The sequence below is a fragment of the Acanthochromis polyacanthus genome, chromosome 12, assembly GCF_021347895.1.
Source record: "Acanthochromis polyacanthus isolate Apoly-LR-REF ecotype Palm Island chromosome 12, KAUST_Apoly_ChrSc, whole genome shotgun sequence".
In the NCBI taxonomy this organism is placed as follows: Eukaryota; Metazoa; Chordata; class Actinopteri; family Pomacentridae; genus Acanthochromis; species Acanthochromis polyacanthus.
Window position 1 is genome coordinate 34,834,021 of NC_067124.1, and position 17,222 is coordinate 34,851,242.

Consider the following 17,222-nt stretch of genomic DNA (forward strand, 5'->3'; position numbering starts at 1 on the left):
TATTTCGATTGTTTGAATTTTTTTTATGTTTCCTTATTGGATTTATTTCTAATAACATTTCCTCAGACTCTTGGTCTTGTTTTTATTGAGCCCTTCATTCAAAACTACAGCAGATTTAGGAAGGTGGGGATTGTTTTTGTGTTTTGTTTTTTATTCTTGTTGTTCTGTAAATCATTTTGTGCTGCATTCTGCTGGGACAAATCCGACTGACTGACAGAAATCAGGTCACATTATCACCTCTTCCGCTGATGCTGAACACAAGCACGTTATCAAACACATCATCACAATCTGATTTTTTGAGGACACGCCCCCCTTGTGCCGCCCGTTTCTATGGCAACTTGCGCACCTGCTGCTGATTGGTGGCTCCACATCAAACCACGTGCTCGTCCTGCCTTCAAATAGAGTCTTGGTGCAGCGTGTCAGTCTCTCCGCGGCTCACTGTGGAAACACTTCAGGATCTAGCAGCACTCAGAGCCTCATCTTCAGCATCATGGTCGAGCAGTTCACCGGAACCTGGACTCTGGATGCCAGCGACAACTTCGATGAATACATGAAGGAAATCGGTAATGTGGCTCTTAATTTATTTAGTGTTATTTTTGAAGGTTGTAACTTGAAAGGGGAGCTCCAGCAAGTTTACACATAAGCGTTAAGTTTCATTAATGAGTTTCAGAGTTGAAATGGTATTTGAGTTTAGCCTCTTTGTGTTTCAAAGGTGTGAGCTTTGCCACTCGCCAAATGGGCAACCTGGCAAAGCCCAACCTGATGATCAGTGTGGGGGACGATGGGTTCATTTCAATGAAGTCTGAGAGCACCTTCAAGACCACAGAGATCAAATTCAAGCTCAATGAGGAGTTTGATGAGACTACTGCTGATGGCAGGAACACTAAAGTAAGTCATCTTCTCAATACAAACCGTCTTTCAAACACATTTTAGTGCATTTCTGACTCCTGACTTGTACTCTTCAGACCACCATCACTTTCGAGAATGGCAAACTTGTTCAAAAACAGAGTTGGGATGGCAAGACAACCACACTGGAGCGAGAGATTAAGGATGGCAAACTGACAGCTGTGAGTAATCAACAAATTATCTGATTAATCTGAACATTCCTATTGTCGGTAAATTAAGAATTTTTAACATTCTGACTCCTGTCTTGACAGAAATGTGTCATGGGTGACGTTGTTGCAGTGAGGACCTATGTCAAGGCGTCGTAATTCCTCTCTTCAGCTGTTCTGGCCTTTACATAATATCAACACACCAAATGCACTGAGCTGTTGCCAAACATGCCAATAAAGTCTGAACTGTGATATTCAAGTCTGTAGCAGTTATTTGTGTGCTGATGTGTCAAAATGAATCCAAATCAGAACACACTGAGCTTTTGCAAAAGCTACTTTGAAAGCCAAACTAATCTCTTGGAAGTCAATAACCCTCCAGAACACTGCCCTTGTCTTTCTAGCACCATGTGATCATTTCTTGATCAGTATTTCCTAGACTGTAATGTGATTTAGATTAGAGGGCTGGCAGCCAGACTTGAATTAAAGCAAATGAGTAGTTCAAACATTAAACACCTTATAGTGAGGGGGAATAAAGCAGCTTGCCTGGAGAGACAAATCTAAACGAACGTGACATGGGGTGGGGGTTGCACAAAGGCCTTTTGTTACAACAAGAAAAAGGAACATGGTCCATGAATGCAGCCCTATGAGGACAAGAACGTGGGTGACCGGGGAGGCTGAAAATCCCTGCTTTGGGTTGAGTGCTGACCTCCGATTGTGGCAGGCCTCTTGTCTTGGATGCACAGACGTGAAGCTCAAGCAAGCGCATGTAATTAGTTTTAATCAGGGTTCTTTGGAGCAGTAGGTTGAGGCATAAATCCTCAAAGATTTCCAGGCTTTAGTGAATGATTGTGACCCCAGGTGGTGGTCAGGCAAGAATGAGTGCTGACTAATGACAAGCTGGTTCGTTTGTCGAGTGCCACATTATATAAGACCATGCCACATGCACACAGGCGTTACTTTAACTCTAAATACTTTGAACATAATGATATATGCATGTTTTTGACCAATTAAGTGTAATTTCTTAATATGCATGGATCAAATACACTTTTTTGGTGCAGAATGCTTCCCAATTTAAACAATTTGAATACCCCATTGTTAAGGATTAAGCTTACTTTGGGTAATGTGTGTGTGTGCAGACCTTCTTTGAAATGGTTTGACCCCTTTAAACACAATCACACCATCAGCTGGTGAATTCTTGTATTGTTCTGAATCGACTTAAGGGCTCCTTTGTTAGTCTTAAGAGGACCCAGTGGCTACATGCAAACAAATACTGTCTCGCTTATTTTCAGTTTTTCTCTTAACTGAAATTAATCTATTGGTCATGATGGGTTAATAATTTCATCTGTAACGCATCCAAAATAACATCAAATAAAAACTTTTACACTGATTATTGAGAAAGTGTGTAATTTTGGCATGGAATTCTTAGTAAAAAAAGTAACCAAAAATGGTGAATAGTTACAGTTTATTGTTAACATCTTTGTCATTTCTAGCAGGAAAAAAACTATTGGTCAACTAAAAATTCACTATAAATCAAAAATATACATGCACGAGTAACAATAAATTGCTATTACTGCTAAAGGATCTAAACTTAAGTCATTATTTACAGAGAATGTTTAAAGCTACTGCTTTCCAGGAGAGAAATAAAAATGGCATTGCAAATTAATCTAAAAAAATAAAAAATAAAATAAACAAAGACCCCAAAGTGCTATTTATTATGTGAATTTAAATGAGTAATATAAAAATCATGGGCCAAACCCTTCAAAAATCTTGTAAAACACACATTTTAGAGTAAGGGTAGGACCCTGCAATATTACATGTAATACAAACTAGCACGACCAATGTAAATATTAAGGTTGAGAACCTATAATATTATATTAATAATAAGTAAATAGTCTGACTAATATGGCAAGTAAAGTTAACTCAGTACAACACTGAACATGCAACAGCCAAAAAAAAAACAAAAACAGCTATTCTCAGTGAGAAAGCGCATTCCTTATACCGACTAAACTTTTTCACTATTAACAAAATAAATGATTGAGGTTAAAGCTGTGCAATATTATGCATAATACACATTTAACTGAGTAACTCATACAGTTGCCTTACTAATTTTAAAATTAAAGCAAAAAATCCTACAAAATTATGCACGCAAAACTCGCCAAATTCAAAGATTTGTTATGCATACTAGGCAACAGATTTGTCCTCAAACTACTTGACCAGCATCCACCAATGTGAAGCTGCAAGCACAAAATTTTTGCAGCAAACAGTTAAAAGGCTAAAAGTGCTAAATATTCATATTTTAATTAAACATGGAGGTGAGATCATTCAAACAAACCCAAAAGCGACATTCTGACATGTTTTGCGGCGTTACATACTAATTTGAATTATATTACATAACATGAACTTGGAGAGCCTAAACATCAATATCACAGCAGCTTTTATTTTGGTAGAAATGCTGCATCCTGGTGGCCGCTTCCTGTAACAGCAGGACGTTATGGGACTGTACCACTGCATTCAGACAGAGGGGGGACACGGTGTCACAATTTGTCGCGATATTGAGAGGAATTTTGTGATTGTGTCTGTCCTGAACAGATTAATAAAAAAATATTAAATCTGGTTTGATGTACTAGACGACAATTATGTTTTTGTCGTTCATAATATCAATTTCACACTTCCCCTGTCTTCGTCTTAGGTGAATTATTCCCGTATGACGTGCCCCAACGCCATCAAACATGGCTGACAAAGACAACACAAATATGGAAGTCGATAAAGAAAAGAATAAACCTTTTGCTAACTCGATTAAGACACTCGTTGACGAGGCTCCTTCTAGAACAGGCGACCAGAGCGGAACCGAAGCCGAGAAAGACGCCGCCGGAAGCCGCGCCACGACGGAGTACTGCGAGAAGTTGCAGGCATGGATGTGGCAGTATTACACTGGATATGTGAACTGGCAGAGCTGGCTAGCAGCGTCAGCCATGCCCTGCCCATATTATCTACAGCCACCCAGCGGGACGTCCACGGCTCTGGATTTTAACTCCCAGAATTGGTACTCCAGTCCGTTTGGTCTCCCGCTGTCGCCCTACCCGCCGGCGGTCACCTCCCCGAGCAGCCGCGGAGGCGACGCCGCCGGCGGGGCTGCGGTGGCTGCCCAGCCGCAGCAGCAGCAGCCGCAGGAGAATGGAAACGCTCAGAGACCAGGTAAACAGAAAAACTACTGCTTTATGTCTGCAGGATGTCAAAAATGTCAGTTTAAAGACAACTATAACAACTTCACGTACAGCATACGGGTAAAACTATGTGGACACACCCTGTCTACTTACAATTTAGCCCCAAATTATTCATACCTTTGGCAACTTTAAGTTTATAATGACTTTATATTTGACCATCAGGTTTCTTCTGGCATTAAATTGCACAAACAAGTGACAGAACACAGCAAGAAATTTAAATCTGAGCTATCTGTATATTTTTATTTATTTACTACAAATGACATCTCCAAAATTGTGCATATTTCTTGCAATTGTAGCACTAAATGCAGATTTTTATGCCATTCCACATGTTCCTGGTCATTTCTGACGTTCTATAGTATTTTAATGCACTATACACTGAGAAGATCTGATGCAGTAGTTATCTAGTCATTTACTAGTCAACTGCAAATCACTGCTGAAACCAAAGAGTTCAATGAGCTGCAATTACGGTCCATCAGTGAGAGAGAGCTGCAAGTTGTGGCTGCTCACAAGACGTTTAAAGGCTGTAAAGTGCCAGCAGATTGTAATTAAATTATGCAAGGAGTTCCACACTGTGAAACATGTCAAAGGGCTGCTAGGAAGACAGACGTGAGCCCTGCATTAGGTGAATGGTAGAGGCCAAGAAGAATCTAAGGATCAGCACCAACAGCATCCTGATGAATGTGAGCACTTCTGGTAGCAACATGTTAATCAGAAACTCCAGCAGACCAAGAACAAGGCTGGTCTCCATGGATCAGACCAAGGAGGACTCCACTTCTACAAGACAGACACACTAAAGCTCAGCTGGACAAAGAAAGCTGCTGCTCATCACTTCTGTGCTGGATCACATGAAAAAGATTGGACAAGGACAATCCCCACAGTCAAACATGATCATGGGAATGTGGCACATTATGAGTAAAGAGAAAACATTTAGATTGTGAAGGAAAACATCAGAAAATCTGCACAAAAACTGCTCCTTGGGCAGCATTGGAGCTTCCAACAAGACAATGATGTGAAACATGGAGCCAAAGTGATGAAGAAATGGTGAAGAGAAAACAATGAGAAGATGTTTGAGTGACCCAGCTAGAGTCCAGAGCTGAATCCATCCAGAATGTGTGGAGGAACTGAAGAGCAGATTGATGGAGAGGAAGCCTTCATGGTCAGAGAGCTGGAGATGGACACTTGGAGGAACAAAATCCAAGTGGAGACCTGCAGAAAGATAGACACTGGAACAACTGTATTAAGGCTTTGATAATGATTACAGAGAAAGGGCATAAATACTTATAAACTGAATGTGACACTTTAATTCTAAACATGAAAAAACACAAAAATAGTGGGTATTTCTCACTACCATCTCAAACACATTTTTTTTATTATTGTTTGTTGTCACTTGTTAATGTCATTTCCAGCTAGAAGAAACCTTTTGTGTTTGAATGAAGTCACTACAAATCAAATCATTTTAGGCATAGCCATGAATAATTTGGGTCTTTTCAGTACATTTTAGTCTGCGTCTGTTTTATGCACAATCACTTTACACAATTAAGAGAGCATTTTAATTCTTAAGCTTCTAATGACATCAAAGACAACGGTGTGTTTCAGTCATGGTGGCAGAAATGAGAGAAAAGTGGCAGTAAACTCATGCTAGGGCTCATAGATGATCCAAATCCACAAATTCACCACTGTCTGTAAAGGTAGTTCTCTCCCATTTGAACTAACAGCCAGGCCTCATCATCGACAAATGCTCCTGTGATTAAATGAGATCAGTTATTTTGTATGAAGCCTTTTTAGCCACAAATCAACACACCTGTTTGACTTTTCTTCTTTATTGCTTTCCACCAGGTCGGGAGTACAGCATTCCTTCACCTCTTCAAAGACTAATGGCTGAGATGGTGGATTTCTTCATATTGTTTTTCATCAAAGCAACCATAATCATCAGTATTATGCACATCAGTGGCATCAAGTGAGTTTCTGTAAACAGTGGTGATGAAAACACGATCAAGCTTGTGTTTTTTTCCCCCCACTCCTTTTAAAAGCAAACCACATAATTTCAGTTAATTTCCTTTACTTTGCAGAGATGTTTCTAAGTTCGCCATGCATTTCATAGTGGAGGAAATCGATGAAGACACATCGATGGAGGAGCTGCAGAAAATGATGCTTGTTGCCCTTGTGTACCGGATATTAGTGTGTTTTTATGAGGTGAACGCTCGCATTAAAGTTTTATCATAAGTCTGAATTTGTGTTATGAAGTGTTAAAAGACACCACGCAGTTTTAGTGATGGCTTCTTTCTCCGTTTAGATCGTGTGCATTTGGGGAGCAGGAGGAGCCACTCCAGGAAAGTTTCTCATTGGACTCAGAGTTGTCACATGTGACTCGTCAGTTCTGGTTCAGCCCAACAGGGTTCTTGTGGTGCCGGCAACTAACGTCTCTCTGTCTGCGTGAGTAGCTCATCTCAAATGTTTTATGTCAGAAGTAACAGCTGTTTTCCACTGCGGGAACTTGTGGGTGGATTTAATGCATCCCAAACTGCTCCTACAGAACCTCTTTTAAGGTAGTTTATGGGGGAGAAAAAAGTACTTCGTCCAGTTACAGACACAGAATCCTGGTATTAAATTATTAAATACTGGATTTTAACATGATCAGGTTTGCTGTTGGTACTGGATAAATCAAGACAGCATATTTTCCTTTGGTTTTTATTGCATAAACATTATCTTCCACATTTTATCCCATCAATTCTATGAAACATTTTTGCTAATCCCAATAAAGAAGAGAGCCAGCTCTGTCTGTTACAAACTGCAGCACACATGCACATCTTCCTTTTGGTGTCGATGGAAATGAAACATTCAAAACTGTGGTTACATTTGACTAGAGTCAGTGTTGACATTGCTCGTTGCTGCAAGTACAAGTCTTTTGCATTCAAGAGCAGAAACTCAACCAATCTGTGGAAACATCCAGTGAAAAGTTGATTTTGTTGTCAAATAAAAAGCCCTGCATAAAATTAGTTTAACTTAAAAGTGAAGACTGGAGAAGGATTATAATAAAAAAAAAAAGACAGCAAAGATTAATTTCTTGATCTGTTTTAATTTTTCTGTTTTAAAATAAGAAACCAATAATGCTACTTTGATGCTATTAAATGATGGGATCAATAAGCAGTATTTGTAAGAGTAGTAGTGCCGTTAAAATGTTACGAATATTCATCACCACGTCTGGAAAAAACTACTGTTTGCGTTTCAGCACCGATTGGTTTTACCCAGGACACAATGAGCATTTTTTTCACGTCCTCCCGATGTCCTCGTTTAGGTGCAGTCTTCTCTCCAACATCGCCATAGACCATGTAAAGTTCACCAGATAAGCTAACATAACAAACCTCCATTGTTCTACTTCCTACATGCTGGTAGAACTGGAGTCACTTCTGATATCTAATATTTGTTTTGGAGCGTTTAGACTTGACAGAATCCTATGCAACAGTAGAAACAAAAAGACTCAAAGCGCCAATTACACGACTGTCCCTGTAAAAGTTTGCAACACTTTGCACCTGTCCTGCATTTTCTGCGGCGGTAAGCTCTCTATTTTTAACCACGACCTGCTTCACATCATGTAACAGAGGCGCTTTTTCTGTCTCCCTCAACAGATCAACTGTCCGAGCCTTGAACAAGAACTTTTCTATTGCCTTCTTTTTCCCGGCCTTCATCACACTTCTGTTCTTCCAACACAACAGGACTGTGTATGATATGGTAGCTGGTACGATTGTTGTCAAGCGCTCCAGGGCTAGATGATGCTGAAGTACACAGAGGAAGAGTCCTACAACAACTCTGGACAGGCACTGTGTGATGCTTTTTTTTTTTTTAATGCCTGCAGACCTCAGACACCGCCCTTTGAAGGTATCAGAACACAGGAGAGCTGAGGTGGTTGCAGAGAATCAAAGACACATCAGTATGAACTATTTCCTACCGCTTGGGTTTGGTTTGTTTCCGACACACACTGTATTTCTGGATGTATCTCTGCAGTACATGCTTTCAGAATCTGCTCCTGTGCCAAACATCTGTTTTGCACACGGGAGAAATTATGCTACTTTTTCATTAACACAAGACTTGCCTCTTTTTTTAATTATCTTTCAGATTGAGGGTGAATGTCTTGTCTCACACAGTATTTAAGTTGCTAATTATGCATTTATGAGATTATACCTTCAGTATCTTTTTGTATTAAATATTTGTCCTAAGAGTTGTACGCTCAGCTTTTTGGCAGCTGAAGAACTCTGGTTTAAAGGCACATTTAAATGTACTGAAGGGAAATGTAAACCTGAACACAACTGCTCTTCTTTCACTCTGACAGCATGTGTGTGATTGAAAAAATGACGTATTACACATTTTATGTGATTAACTGTTTTTTGCATTTAAGAAGATTAAATGAAATCACCACTAATTCCCTGCATGTTTGAGATGTCTGTCTTTTAGCTTTTCATTCTGCATTTGATGATTTTGGTCATATTTTGATATTAATTAAGCTGCATTGAGGTCTCCACTGGGATTTAGTTCCTCTAAGTGTCCATCTCCAGCTCTTTGAAGGCTTCCTCTCCATCACTCTGCTCTTCACTTCCTCCACACATTCTGGATGGATTCAGGTCTGGACTCTGGCTGGGCAGCTCCAACATCTTTTCTCTTCATTTCTTCACCATCTTGGCTCCATGTTTCACATCCTTGTCTTGTTGGCAGTTCCAATTCTGCATAAGGAGCATTTTTTCTGCACACTTCCTGAAGTTTTCCTTTACAATCTCAATGTTTCCTTTTTTCTCATGAAGGCTGCCTGTTCTGCTCAAAAACAGGCCCAAAGCATCACATTCCCTCCTCTATTTTTGACCGTGAGGATGCTGTTTTTGGGGCTGCTCAGTGGCGTAGTGATTAGCACTTTCGCCTTGCAGCAAGAAGATCCCTGGTTCGAATCCCGGTCTGGGCCTGGGATCTTTCTGCGTGGAGTTTGCATGTTCTCCCTGAGCATGCATGGGTTTTCTCCGGGCACTCCGGCTTCCTCCCACAGTCCAAAAACATGCTGAGGTTCATTGAGTGCTCTAAATTGTCCGTAGGTGTGAATGCGAGTGTGATTGTCTGTATATGTAGCCCTGTGACAGACTGGCGACCTGTCCTGGGTGTCCCCTGCCTTCGCCCGAGTCAGCTGGGATAGGCTCCAGCACCCCCCGCGACCCTAATGAGGATAAAGCGGTGTATAGAGGATGGATGGATGGATGCTGTTTTTGACCCTGAGTGCTTCTCCTTTCTTTGTATCCAAACCACTGCTTTTTCATCTCATCCTAGCACAGACTTTTCTTCCTTGTCCAGCTGAGCTTTTGAGTCCTCTTTGGTCTGATCCATGGAGACCAGCCTTGTTCGGTGTCAGCTTTGAGATTTTGGTATCAGCATGCTCTTGGTGCTGATGCTTGGATTCAGCACATCAGGGTGACTTCTGTCTTCCTGCCAACCCCTTTGAGACTTCCAGTGTGGAACTCTTGTTCTACTTTTTGATGCTGCTTTGCACCGATTCCACTGGCACTTGAAAACTCTTGGATTTTTCCTCATTGTGTGAGCAGACACAATGTGCAACTCTCTCTCAGTGATGGACTTTTATAGCAGCTCAATGAGCACTTTCATTTAATTCATCACTTGCAATTGACTAGTATCTGACTAGAGAAGTACTGCAACAGCTGTTCTGTTTAGTGTGTTAGAACGCTGTAAAACACGGTACAAATTAACAGAGCCATTTGGAAAGCTATTAAAGATGCCTTTTCTTAAAAATTAGCAATGATTTCAGGCGCTATGAGTAATTTTGGACATGGTATCTTAAATAAAAATGTTACATGTTTACGTCATTGCCAACCAAAAGAAACTTATTGAGGAAAGAAAAAATTGGCTCGGGATGAATACTTTGGATTTTGGAAAGGCCTCTATCAAATTTCTAGCATGCAACGCTTTATTTCATACCACAGGGTGTTAGTATCTGGAATGTTCATTAAATTGAGATCTCACCACTCTAAATACGAGAGATCGTAAAGGGATTGGGACAACTCCTGGGTTGATTTACTTCTGTGAAACTGAATTGATGCACTCCACTCGCGTTTCATTGACAAAAGATGCTGGTCAGGCTTTGTTTTAATTAAACATCGAGTAAAAATGGCAGCTGCATTTATCACAATAATTCAACCAGAATCTATAAAGTCAGTTTTTTGTGTTGTGAATTGTAAAAATGGCACCCAGAGTGATGATTATTTTTGGCAGTCAGAAGAGTTTGGCTCCATCTAGTGTGTATTCGCTGCTCATGCAGACAGGCGTCGCCTCTGAATCCGCTCTACTGTAATGTATTTTCAGTTAAAATGAGTGTGTGTGATGTTCATTCATCATCGCAGAGAGAAAATCACTCAGTCTGCCCGTGACATGAATCAGTCTCCTCTAAGTCGAGCCTGAATCGGCTCCTTTCTGGGACACTTTTTCTCCGTACTGAGAATTTTCTGGCATATTAGAGGCGACTGTGGAAGCTCCAATTGTTGGCAAGTGTTGACATGCTGATTGTGTTAGGGCCCACTAAGTGGCAGCTTCAGCTGACAGCCACAGATGGTGCTCCTAGATTACAGAGTGACCCCCACCACCCCCTACCCAGTTGCCATGCATCATGCCATAGGCGGTGGAATAATACAGTGCAACTCCCCGTCACCGAGAGCTTCGGTGAGGACCAGAAAGTGTGGGCAGAAGCTACCCACTTCCATTACTGTGCTGTATATTGATGAGTGAGTGGAGCTCGATTTGGAGTCGAGGCGTGTTTGTAATCTATTTTTATAGTGAGGATGTGCAGGAGGAAGCTTTTAGGAAAGCTCAAGGGGAGATTCATCACTCCGGTTCACCTTTCTTTTGTTGTGTGTGTGTGTGTGTGTGAAGCTACTTCACGTTGCAGTGAGTAAGAATTGTTGTAAAAGCCAGTGTGTAAATCACACCGAGGTTCATCCACGGTTGTGTAAATGTGGAACCTGCTCAAGTTTGAGTGTGAAAATAACCGAAAGCATCCCTTTTTATAGAGGCGATCCATCAAATTATAATCTTTTGCTCAATTCTATGTAGAGGAGATGAGCTATAAGTGTGTTTTCTATGTCCTGTGTTGCTCCACGCTTGGAAAAACTCTAGTTCCTTGCTGCCACATGGCGTGCCATACGGTGTTGAGTTGACGTGGTGTCCAGCCTGAGTTCCTGCCACCCTTTCTGGCTCTTCGAACAAGGGAGTCATGTACAGGCAGCTCACAGCTTTCAGTCACAGCCATGTGTCTCCGTCTGAGCAGAGCCGTGCTCAGGCCACAGGGACGAGGTAAACAGTCTGGGCTCCAGATATTCTCTGTGAATGATAAAGTTTGTGTTGTTAAAGTCTTCGTTTGCTCATTAGATCTTCCCGAGCGGCAGCTGGCGGCTACAGCTACTCACTCACAGCAGCCGGCTGCAGGTGCTTAGAAGTCGTGGAAGGTGGCTGTGGGCTGAAACGCTGCTCCTTGTCGTCGTTGCTGTTCCTCCCAGTGTGTCTCCGCCTGTTGGTATTCCTCTCGAGTGGAGGCAGTAATTACAGGCTGGCTGAGTGCAAAGGGGCTGCTGATGAAGAGGAGACCTGTTGACTGGGGAGGGAATCGAAATGCCTGCTCCAACACTAGAGGTGCTCGAGGTAACACACATACACCTGCATACCTTAAACATGCACACATTCACGCATTATTTACATTTTTTGTCATTGCATCCATGGACAGAATCAATCCAAACACAGTGGAGCTCATCGTCTCAAATCATCAAATTTTTTCGCTCAACAATCTCTCATTTGCCTGATTTTTTTCGAACATAAAATACAGATATTTGTTCAGATATCTGTGAAATTTCAGCTTGAAATATGTAACACTTTTCAAGATGCATTAAAAAAAAGCCAATCGACCCACTTCCAGCTTGTTTTCACACATTGAAATTTGACCTGTTTGACCAACAATATCTCAGGATTTTTTAAAGATAAAAACCTGAAATTTTCTCAGTTTTTTTTCATCATGACATTGATTCAGAATCTGTAATATTGAACAAGTACATCAAATAGTCTCTGATTAGGGTTGAGTTAAAATAGGAAAAAACGTAGCAGCTGACTTGAAAACCCCATGTTTGAGCTGACATTAAGAAAAGAAACTGAGAAGTCAACTAGTGATATTTCTGAACCACAAGTACCTGCATGTCACAATAATACAAAAAGAAATCCATATACTAGAATACCTTTTAATATGAAATACTTGGTCTCAAATTTTTAAAAAATGATTGAACTTTCACCACTGATGGAGCAGGTATGATAAACTGTACTACAAAAACAAAAATATTGCTAAATAGCATGATCAAAATAGAGGTCTGGAGTTTTAAAATGCTTCTGCATAGCTGAACATATATGATTTGAGATGGAATAAACCTATATATATGCGAAATATCCTTCTACGACCGACTTCCAGATGTTTGATGTTGGAAAGAAACAACTGTAGAAGTCCTGACATGATCCAACTCTAGTTCAGAGACTGAAGTATTAATGATGTTTAGAGGCTGATGCTCTGCTTGTAACTGAGATGTTGTAAATCCAAACTAAGCATAAATAACTTGAAAAAATCCTACAAGTTAATATGTAGATGTAAAACATGCAATGTACTGTTAATTCACTTCCAAATGTCAAATAGGACCCCAGCCAGACTGAATGTCTGCTGTTTGTTTTTAGATTTAATTAAAATGTCTGAAGGGACACTTCGATTCCAGTGTTCTGATGAGTATTTGTGCACCAAATTGCATCAATTTATGGTGGAAATGTCTTTATTTTTGTAAAGAAAAACAAAAAATCCAAACAACAGGAGAAAATTCAAAATGTAACGCATGTATAAGGATGTAAATATCCACAGTGGATTCAGTGGTTGTATGAGCTCATAATTTATTCATATTTTTGCAGTAAAAAAAGACAATGTTGAGGAAAAAAGGAGAAAAAAAAGCCCCTGTAGCCCATCCTGTACTCACTTTAGACAGCGGTAAGAACTGTTCACTTAGTAGCTCTTAGACAGACTTTTTGTTTTTATGAATAAACCAATATTACATTCATTGGTTTTATTTGTTATCTGGTAAAAAGTCACTCAGTCGCTTTCCTTAATCACCCAAATAATTTTCATACAGTCCCTCTAAGCCAATTGAACTAATTGTGTTCATCCGATTAACACGGAATTATTTCTTTTTTACAGCGGCAATGAATTATGAATGCCCTCATTTTCTAGGATCATGTATAAATAAGAATGAGCATGATATGAATAAACTCATTTTCCAGAATAGTACATGGCCTGTGCTGGAGTTCATTGTCCTGGTGTAAAAATAGACGTGAATATGAGGCGAGTGCAAACTCAGGATGACTGATGCAAAAGCATAAAGAGAGACTGTGTGCGTGTGTGCGTGTGTGCGTGTGTGCGTGTGTGCGTGTGTGCGTGTGTGCGTGTGTGCGTGTGTGCGTGTGTGCGTGTGTGTGTGTGTGTGTGGACGGCATTCAGTGTTTTCTATGAGCGGACAGCGGGCTTCTGGGTATTTGTGTTTTTCGATAGATTTCTGATTTCTGCTTGAGGCGGTGAGTGGCTTGAGTTGTCAAGACAACCACGGATGCTGCATTTGTTGCTGCGGAGAAACTACCTTTTTTTTTTTTTTAAACATTATATTGGTGTAGGAGAAGCACAGATCAGATAAAAAGTTCCTGCATATTTGATGAGAAGCTGAAGGCTGGAAGATATGTCTGTCTCCTGGTGTCTTCCGGGGGGAAACTCGTCCACTTGTGACTTCTTTTTTTACTTAATCGCTGCAGTTTCCCTCACGCCAGGAGAGACTTTGACTTCACTTCTTTGCTGGTCTGTGGAGGCGCTGAATATATTTGCCCGAAAACATCCGTATTATCAAAGATCATGCAGAAAACGGAGATAAAAAACTGAATGATGGAGTAGTTTAGTTTGCTGTACCTCATAAATAAGGCAGTAGATAAATATATTTGTCCTGCTGAAAGCTACTAAGACTTTTTGAGTCTGCAATAATTCATGTGATTTAAAACAACTGCCTTTAAGTCACATATTTAAATATATTTCATTCAATGTGTAATTATTAAAGCAGCTTGTTATTTTTGAAGGACTTTAAAGCTTAAAAACATTAATGTTTTTCCTTAAGATTGTGCAAACCTAGAATGTATCTTAATACGTTTTGTGGTTTTTGCCTAAAGTTTGTGGCATTATTTATTAATCAGCCTTAAATGGGATCAAAATTAAGGCTTCACAACACTGTAAAAAGATTTCTGTAAATTTTACAGGCATTTGGATGCCACTAACTTCCTGGAAAGGTGTTTACAGTATTATTACTGAATATCTATTTATAGACTTATTACTATTATTGCTGTATTCTCTATGTTTTTGTTTGTTAATGTACCAAATGAATTGTAAAACTAAAGAAGTAGCAAGTATTAAAGCAAAGACAAACACAGACAACAAGCAAAGCATCAGTATAAATTGTCCAAATCAATATTTCATTTGATTTATTACTCTAGATTTTAAAAGTTGATTCAGTGTTTTGGTTTTGTCGTTGCAGTGATATGCAGAGTAATATTTCCTCTTTTTTCTGGCTCATGTTTAGTATTTCACTCTTAAATACTGTTTTCTTGATCTTTCTTAACTAAAACCTCTTTATTTACACCTTTTTTAAAACTCTTTTTCACACGTATAGTGTTGGGGTATTATGTGGTGAAAGATGTATATTATGTGATACTGTATATATTTTGCTCATTTTCTCAGAGGGTAATGTGGTTTATAAAGGAGATAATCAGTGTAAAATTGGAATAAGACACAAAATCAAAGCTGGATGAATTTTTTTCTTATGTATTGATGTCTGTATGTAAATATGTTTTGGAGGCAAAATATAGGATTTTGGCAAAAAAAAATACGATCATAGGGTAGTAATAGTGGTAAATGTTGAGTATCTTTTCAGTCTGAATTTGGTGTTAGTGTGAGTTTTAGTGAAGCGCCCTCTGTTGTGTGACTGCGGTACTGACGCTCCACTGCAGGAGTGGGAGGTCTTCCACCGAGGTCACTGAGGTCATTCCAGTGATGGTCGAGTTCCTCCCCCCAGTTTCCACATGTGGCAGCTCCAGCAGGAAAACCAGCATGTGTCCTGACATACATGTTATTAAATGTAAACAGAAAACATTATTAGGGAGCTTCTTGCTCATTTATCTTCCCCGAACATCTTTGGAAACTATGATTAAAAGCCAACGGCAACTTTTCCTTCCTGGCACCACATTGTGCTCAGATTGTTTTTCGTTTTTTTTTTTTCTTTCACTATTTGGTGTCTTTCTGATTCATTTGGTTCATGTATTTGAACAAACCCCACCGAGTTTCTTCAGTGGCTGCATTTCCTCCTCCACACATCACTCCCACCCAATCCTTTAGTTGCCTAAACTATGTTCTGGAGATGTGCGTAAGCAGTGGCTTTGCTATTTTCAGCTGAATGAAAAGAGTCTTGGCACTTGGACTCAGGATGAAAATCTGTTTTGTTCTGCTGAATTTGGCTTCCACTACACGCACAGTATCTACATGAAACAGAGTTAAAGAATTCAGTTTAATGGCGGCCTACAGTAAAACCACAAACATTTAAAACTCAGACTTTTAAGTAATCTGTTTGCTGTCTATCACGCCAGAGGAATCTGTTATCCACAGCAGCGAAAACACATTATTCTAAGGAGAGAGAAGAAAATAAGAGTCTTACTGTTTGGCTGATGGAATACATTTGTTTGTAAGATGAAAAAATAATAGAAATCATTCTGATGTAACAGGTTGATTAATTGGCTGTTGATCTACTCCTCCACATCCAGCATCCACAGCCTCAACTATGAATCATTTCTGCACTCTTAAATGTTTTGTAGGGAAAACATCCAGACCCTGAAACAACAAAACATTTCCCAGCGCCGTCTTTTTTTTCTCTTTTTGATGTAAAACGACAGTCACCATGGAGTTGAAAGAAAAAAGATTACATCACGGCTTTTGTTGAATGCCGTGGTACATAACTATTTCCTGAAATCTGCGCTGTTCCTTGACATTATGACAAACTTTAAAATAAACAGGACACTGTTTTCTTAACCAGGAAATTGGATTTCAGAGCTCAGCCTCATTCATTTCATCTTTCCAAGGAGTCTGTTCAAGGTCACTTTGAACCCTGAGCAGCACCCAACAATTACTCTCTTGTTTTAACCCCTTCCAAAAAAAAAATCAAAGATAATCCTTCCCAGAGGCCCTAAAGTGCACGATATCTGCTGATCAGAGTAGTGAAAGCTGAGCGGCTTTGATATTCACACAGCTCTCACGAGACCCGGAGAGCGAGGTGAGGTCGGTATCACCTGCCGAGTGGATTCGCCGTCCCTTTGCTCTTTTCATTAACTGCTGAATTCACTGGCTTTCAATAGGCTCTTTCAGCGTGTCATGCTACACCACCATTGAGCTACAGCCACGTTGCCACCCATCTTTCTTAATGGGGACTGGAGCTGCCTTGTTGCCATGGCAGCAGGCGCTTTCACATTCTCCCCACATAGCGTGGAGTATGCATGTTGTTCCTCCTCCAAACTGGAGCGCGCCACGGCAGAGGCAGGTCTGCTCTCAGACAGGACCGAGCCAGGGTTATTTACCTCCCGCTCTGATACCAAATGCCCTCCTAATCCCACCACCCACACTCCACTTTCCATTCCCCTTATTACTAATGCATAGCGTTTCGCCGTGGCTGCTCTCTCACACTGGACTTTGCTCCAGTATCCACTTTTTTTTTCTTCTTCAAGCGTTGCTGTTATTCTTCCCAGAGGTCCAGCAGTAGTGGAACTATAAAGTCTGAAAACCAAGAGAAAGTTGGTTTCATCTGCAATT

At 40.3% G+C, this 17,222-nt stretch overlaps 3 protein-coding genes across 5 annotated transcripts in view; all 3 read left to right on the forward strand.

The window, feature by feature from the left end:
• The first annotated feature begins 406 nt into the window (after positions 1-406).
• Positions 407-1,311, forward strand: fabp4b (fatty acid binding protein 4b). Its single transcript, XM_022208324.2, has 4 exons — positions 407-563; positions 713-888; positions 966-1,067; positions 1,158-1,311. Exons 1-4 carry the CDS (start codon positions 491-493, stop codon positions 1,209-1,211), a joined length of 405 nt encoding a protein of 134 aa, XP_022064016.1. The 5' UTR covers positions 407-490; the 3' UTR covers positions 1,212-1,311.
• A 2,435-nt stretch (positions 1,312-3,746) lies between these two features.
• On the forward strand, positions 3,747-8,693 carry LOC110960933 (protein FAM8A1-like). The gene is made up of 5 exons (XM_022208352.2): positions 3,747-4,247; positions 6,113-6,233; positions 6,346-6,469; positions 6,570-6,709; positions 7,903-8,693. The coding sequence occupies exons 1-5, from the start codon at positions 3,782-3,784 to the stop codon at positions 8,045-8,047; spliced, it is 996 nt and encodes a 331-aa protein (XP_022064044.2). The 5' UTR covers positions 3,747-3,781; the 3' UTR covers positions 8,048-8,693.
• Positions 8,694-10,525: 1,832 nt separating this feature from the next.
• Positions 10,526-17,222, forward strand: part of LOC110952953 (ataxin-1-like) — a 31,418-nt gene continuing 24,721 nt past the window's right edge. Inside the window, exons 1-2 of one of the 3 annotated variants that reach the window (XM_051956738.1) lie at positions 10,526-11,611; positions 11,687-11,956. The gene's annotated coding sequence lies outside the window, so the exon portion shown is untranslated. Of the gene's footprint in view, positions 11,957-17,222 lie in introns of all 3 variants that reach the window. The other 2 variants (XM_051956740.1, XM_051956739.1) reach the window with 2 other exon arrangements.

Excerpts from the sequence above, each read along its gene's own strand:
- LOC110960933 (XM_022208352.2), top strand. The coding sequence starts at position 3,782 with ATGGCTGACAAAGACAACACAAATATGGAAGTCGATAAAGAAAAGAAT. Across the intron at positions 6,234-6,345 it reads ATGCACATCAGTGGCATCAA|AGATGTTTCTAAGTTCGCCA; the intron begins GTGAGTTTCTGT and ends TTTACTTTGCAG. Across the intron at positions 6,710-7,902 it reads ACTAACGTCTCTCTGTCTGC|ATCAACTGTCCGAGCCTTGA; the intron begins GTGAGTAGCTCA and ends CTCCCTCAACAG.
- fabp4b (XM_022208324.2), top strand. The coding sequence starts at position 491 with ATGGTCGAGCAGTTCACCGGAACCTGGACTCTGGATGCCAGCGACAAC. Across the intron at positions 889-965 it reads CTGATGGCAGGAACACTAAA|ACCACCATCACTTTCGAGAA; the intron begins GTAAGTCATCTT and ends TGTACTCTTCAG. Across the intron at positions 1,068-1,157 it reads AGGATGGCAAACTGACAGCT|AAATGTGTCATGGGTGACGT; the intron begins GTGAGTAATCAA and ends CTGTCTTGACAG.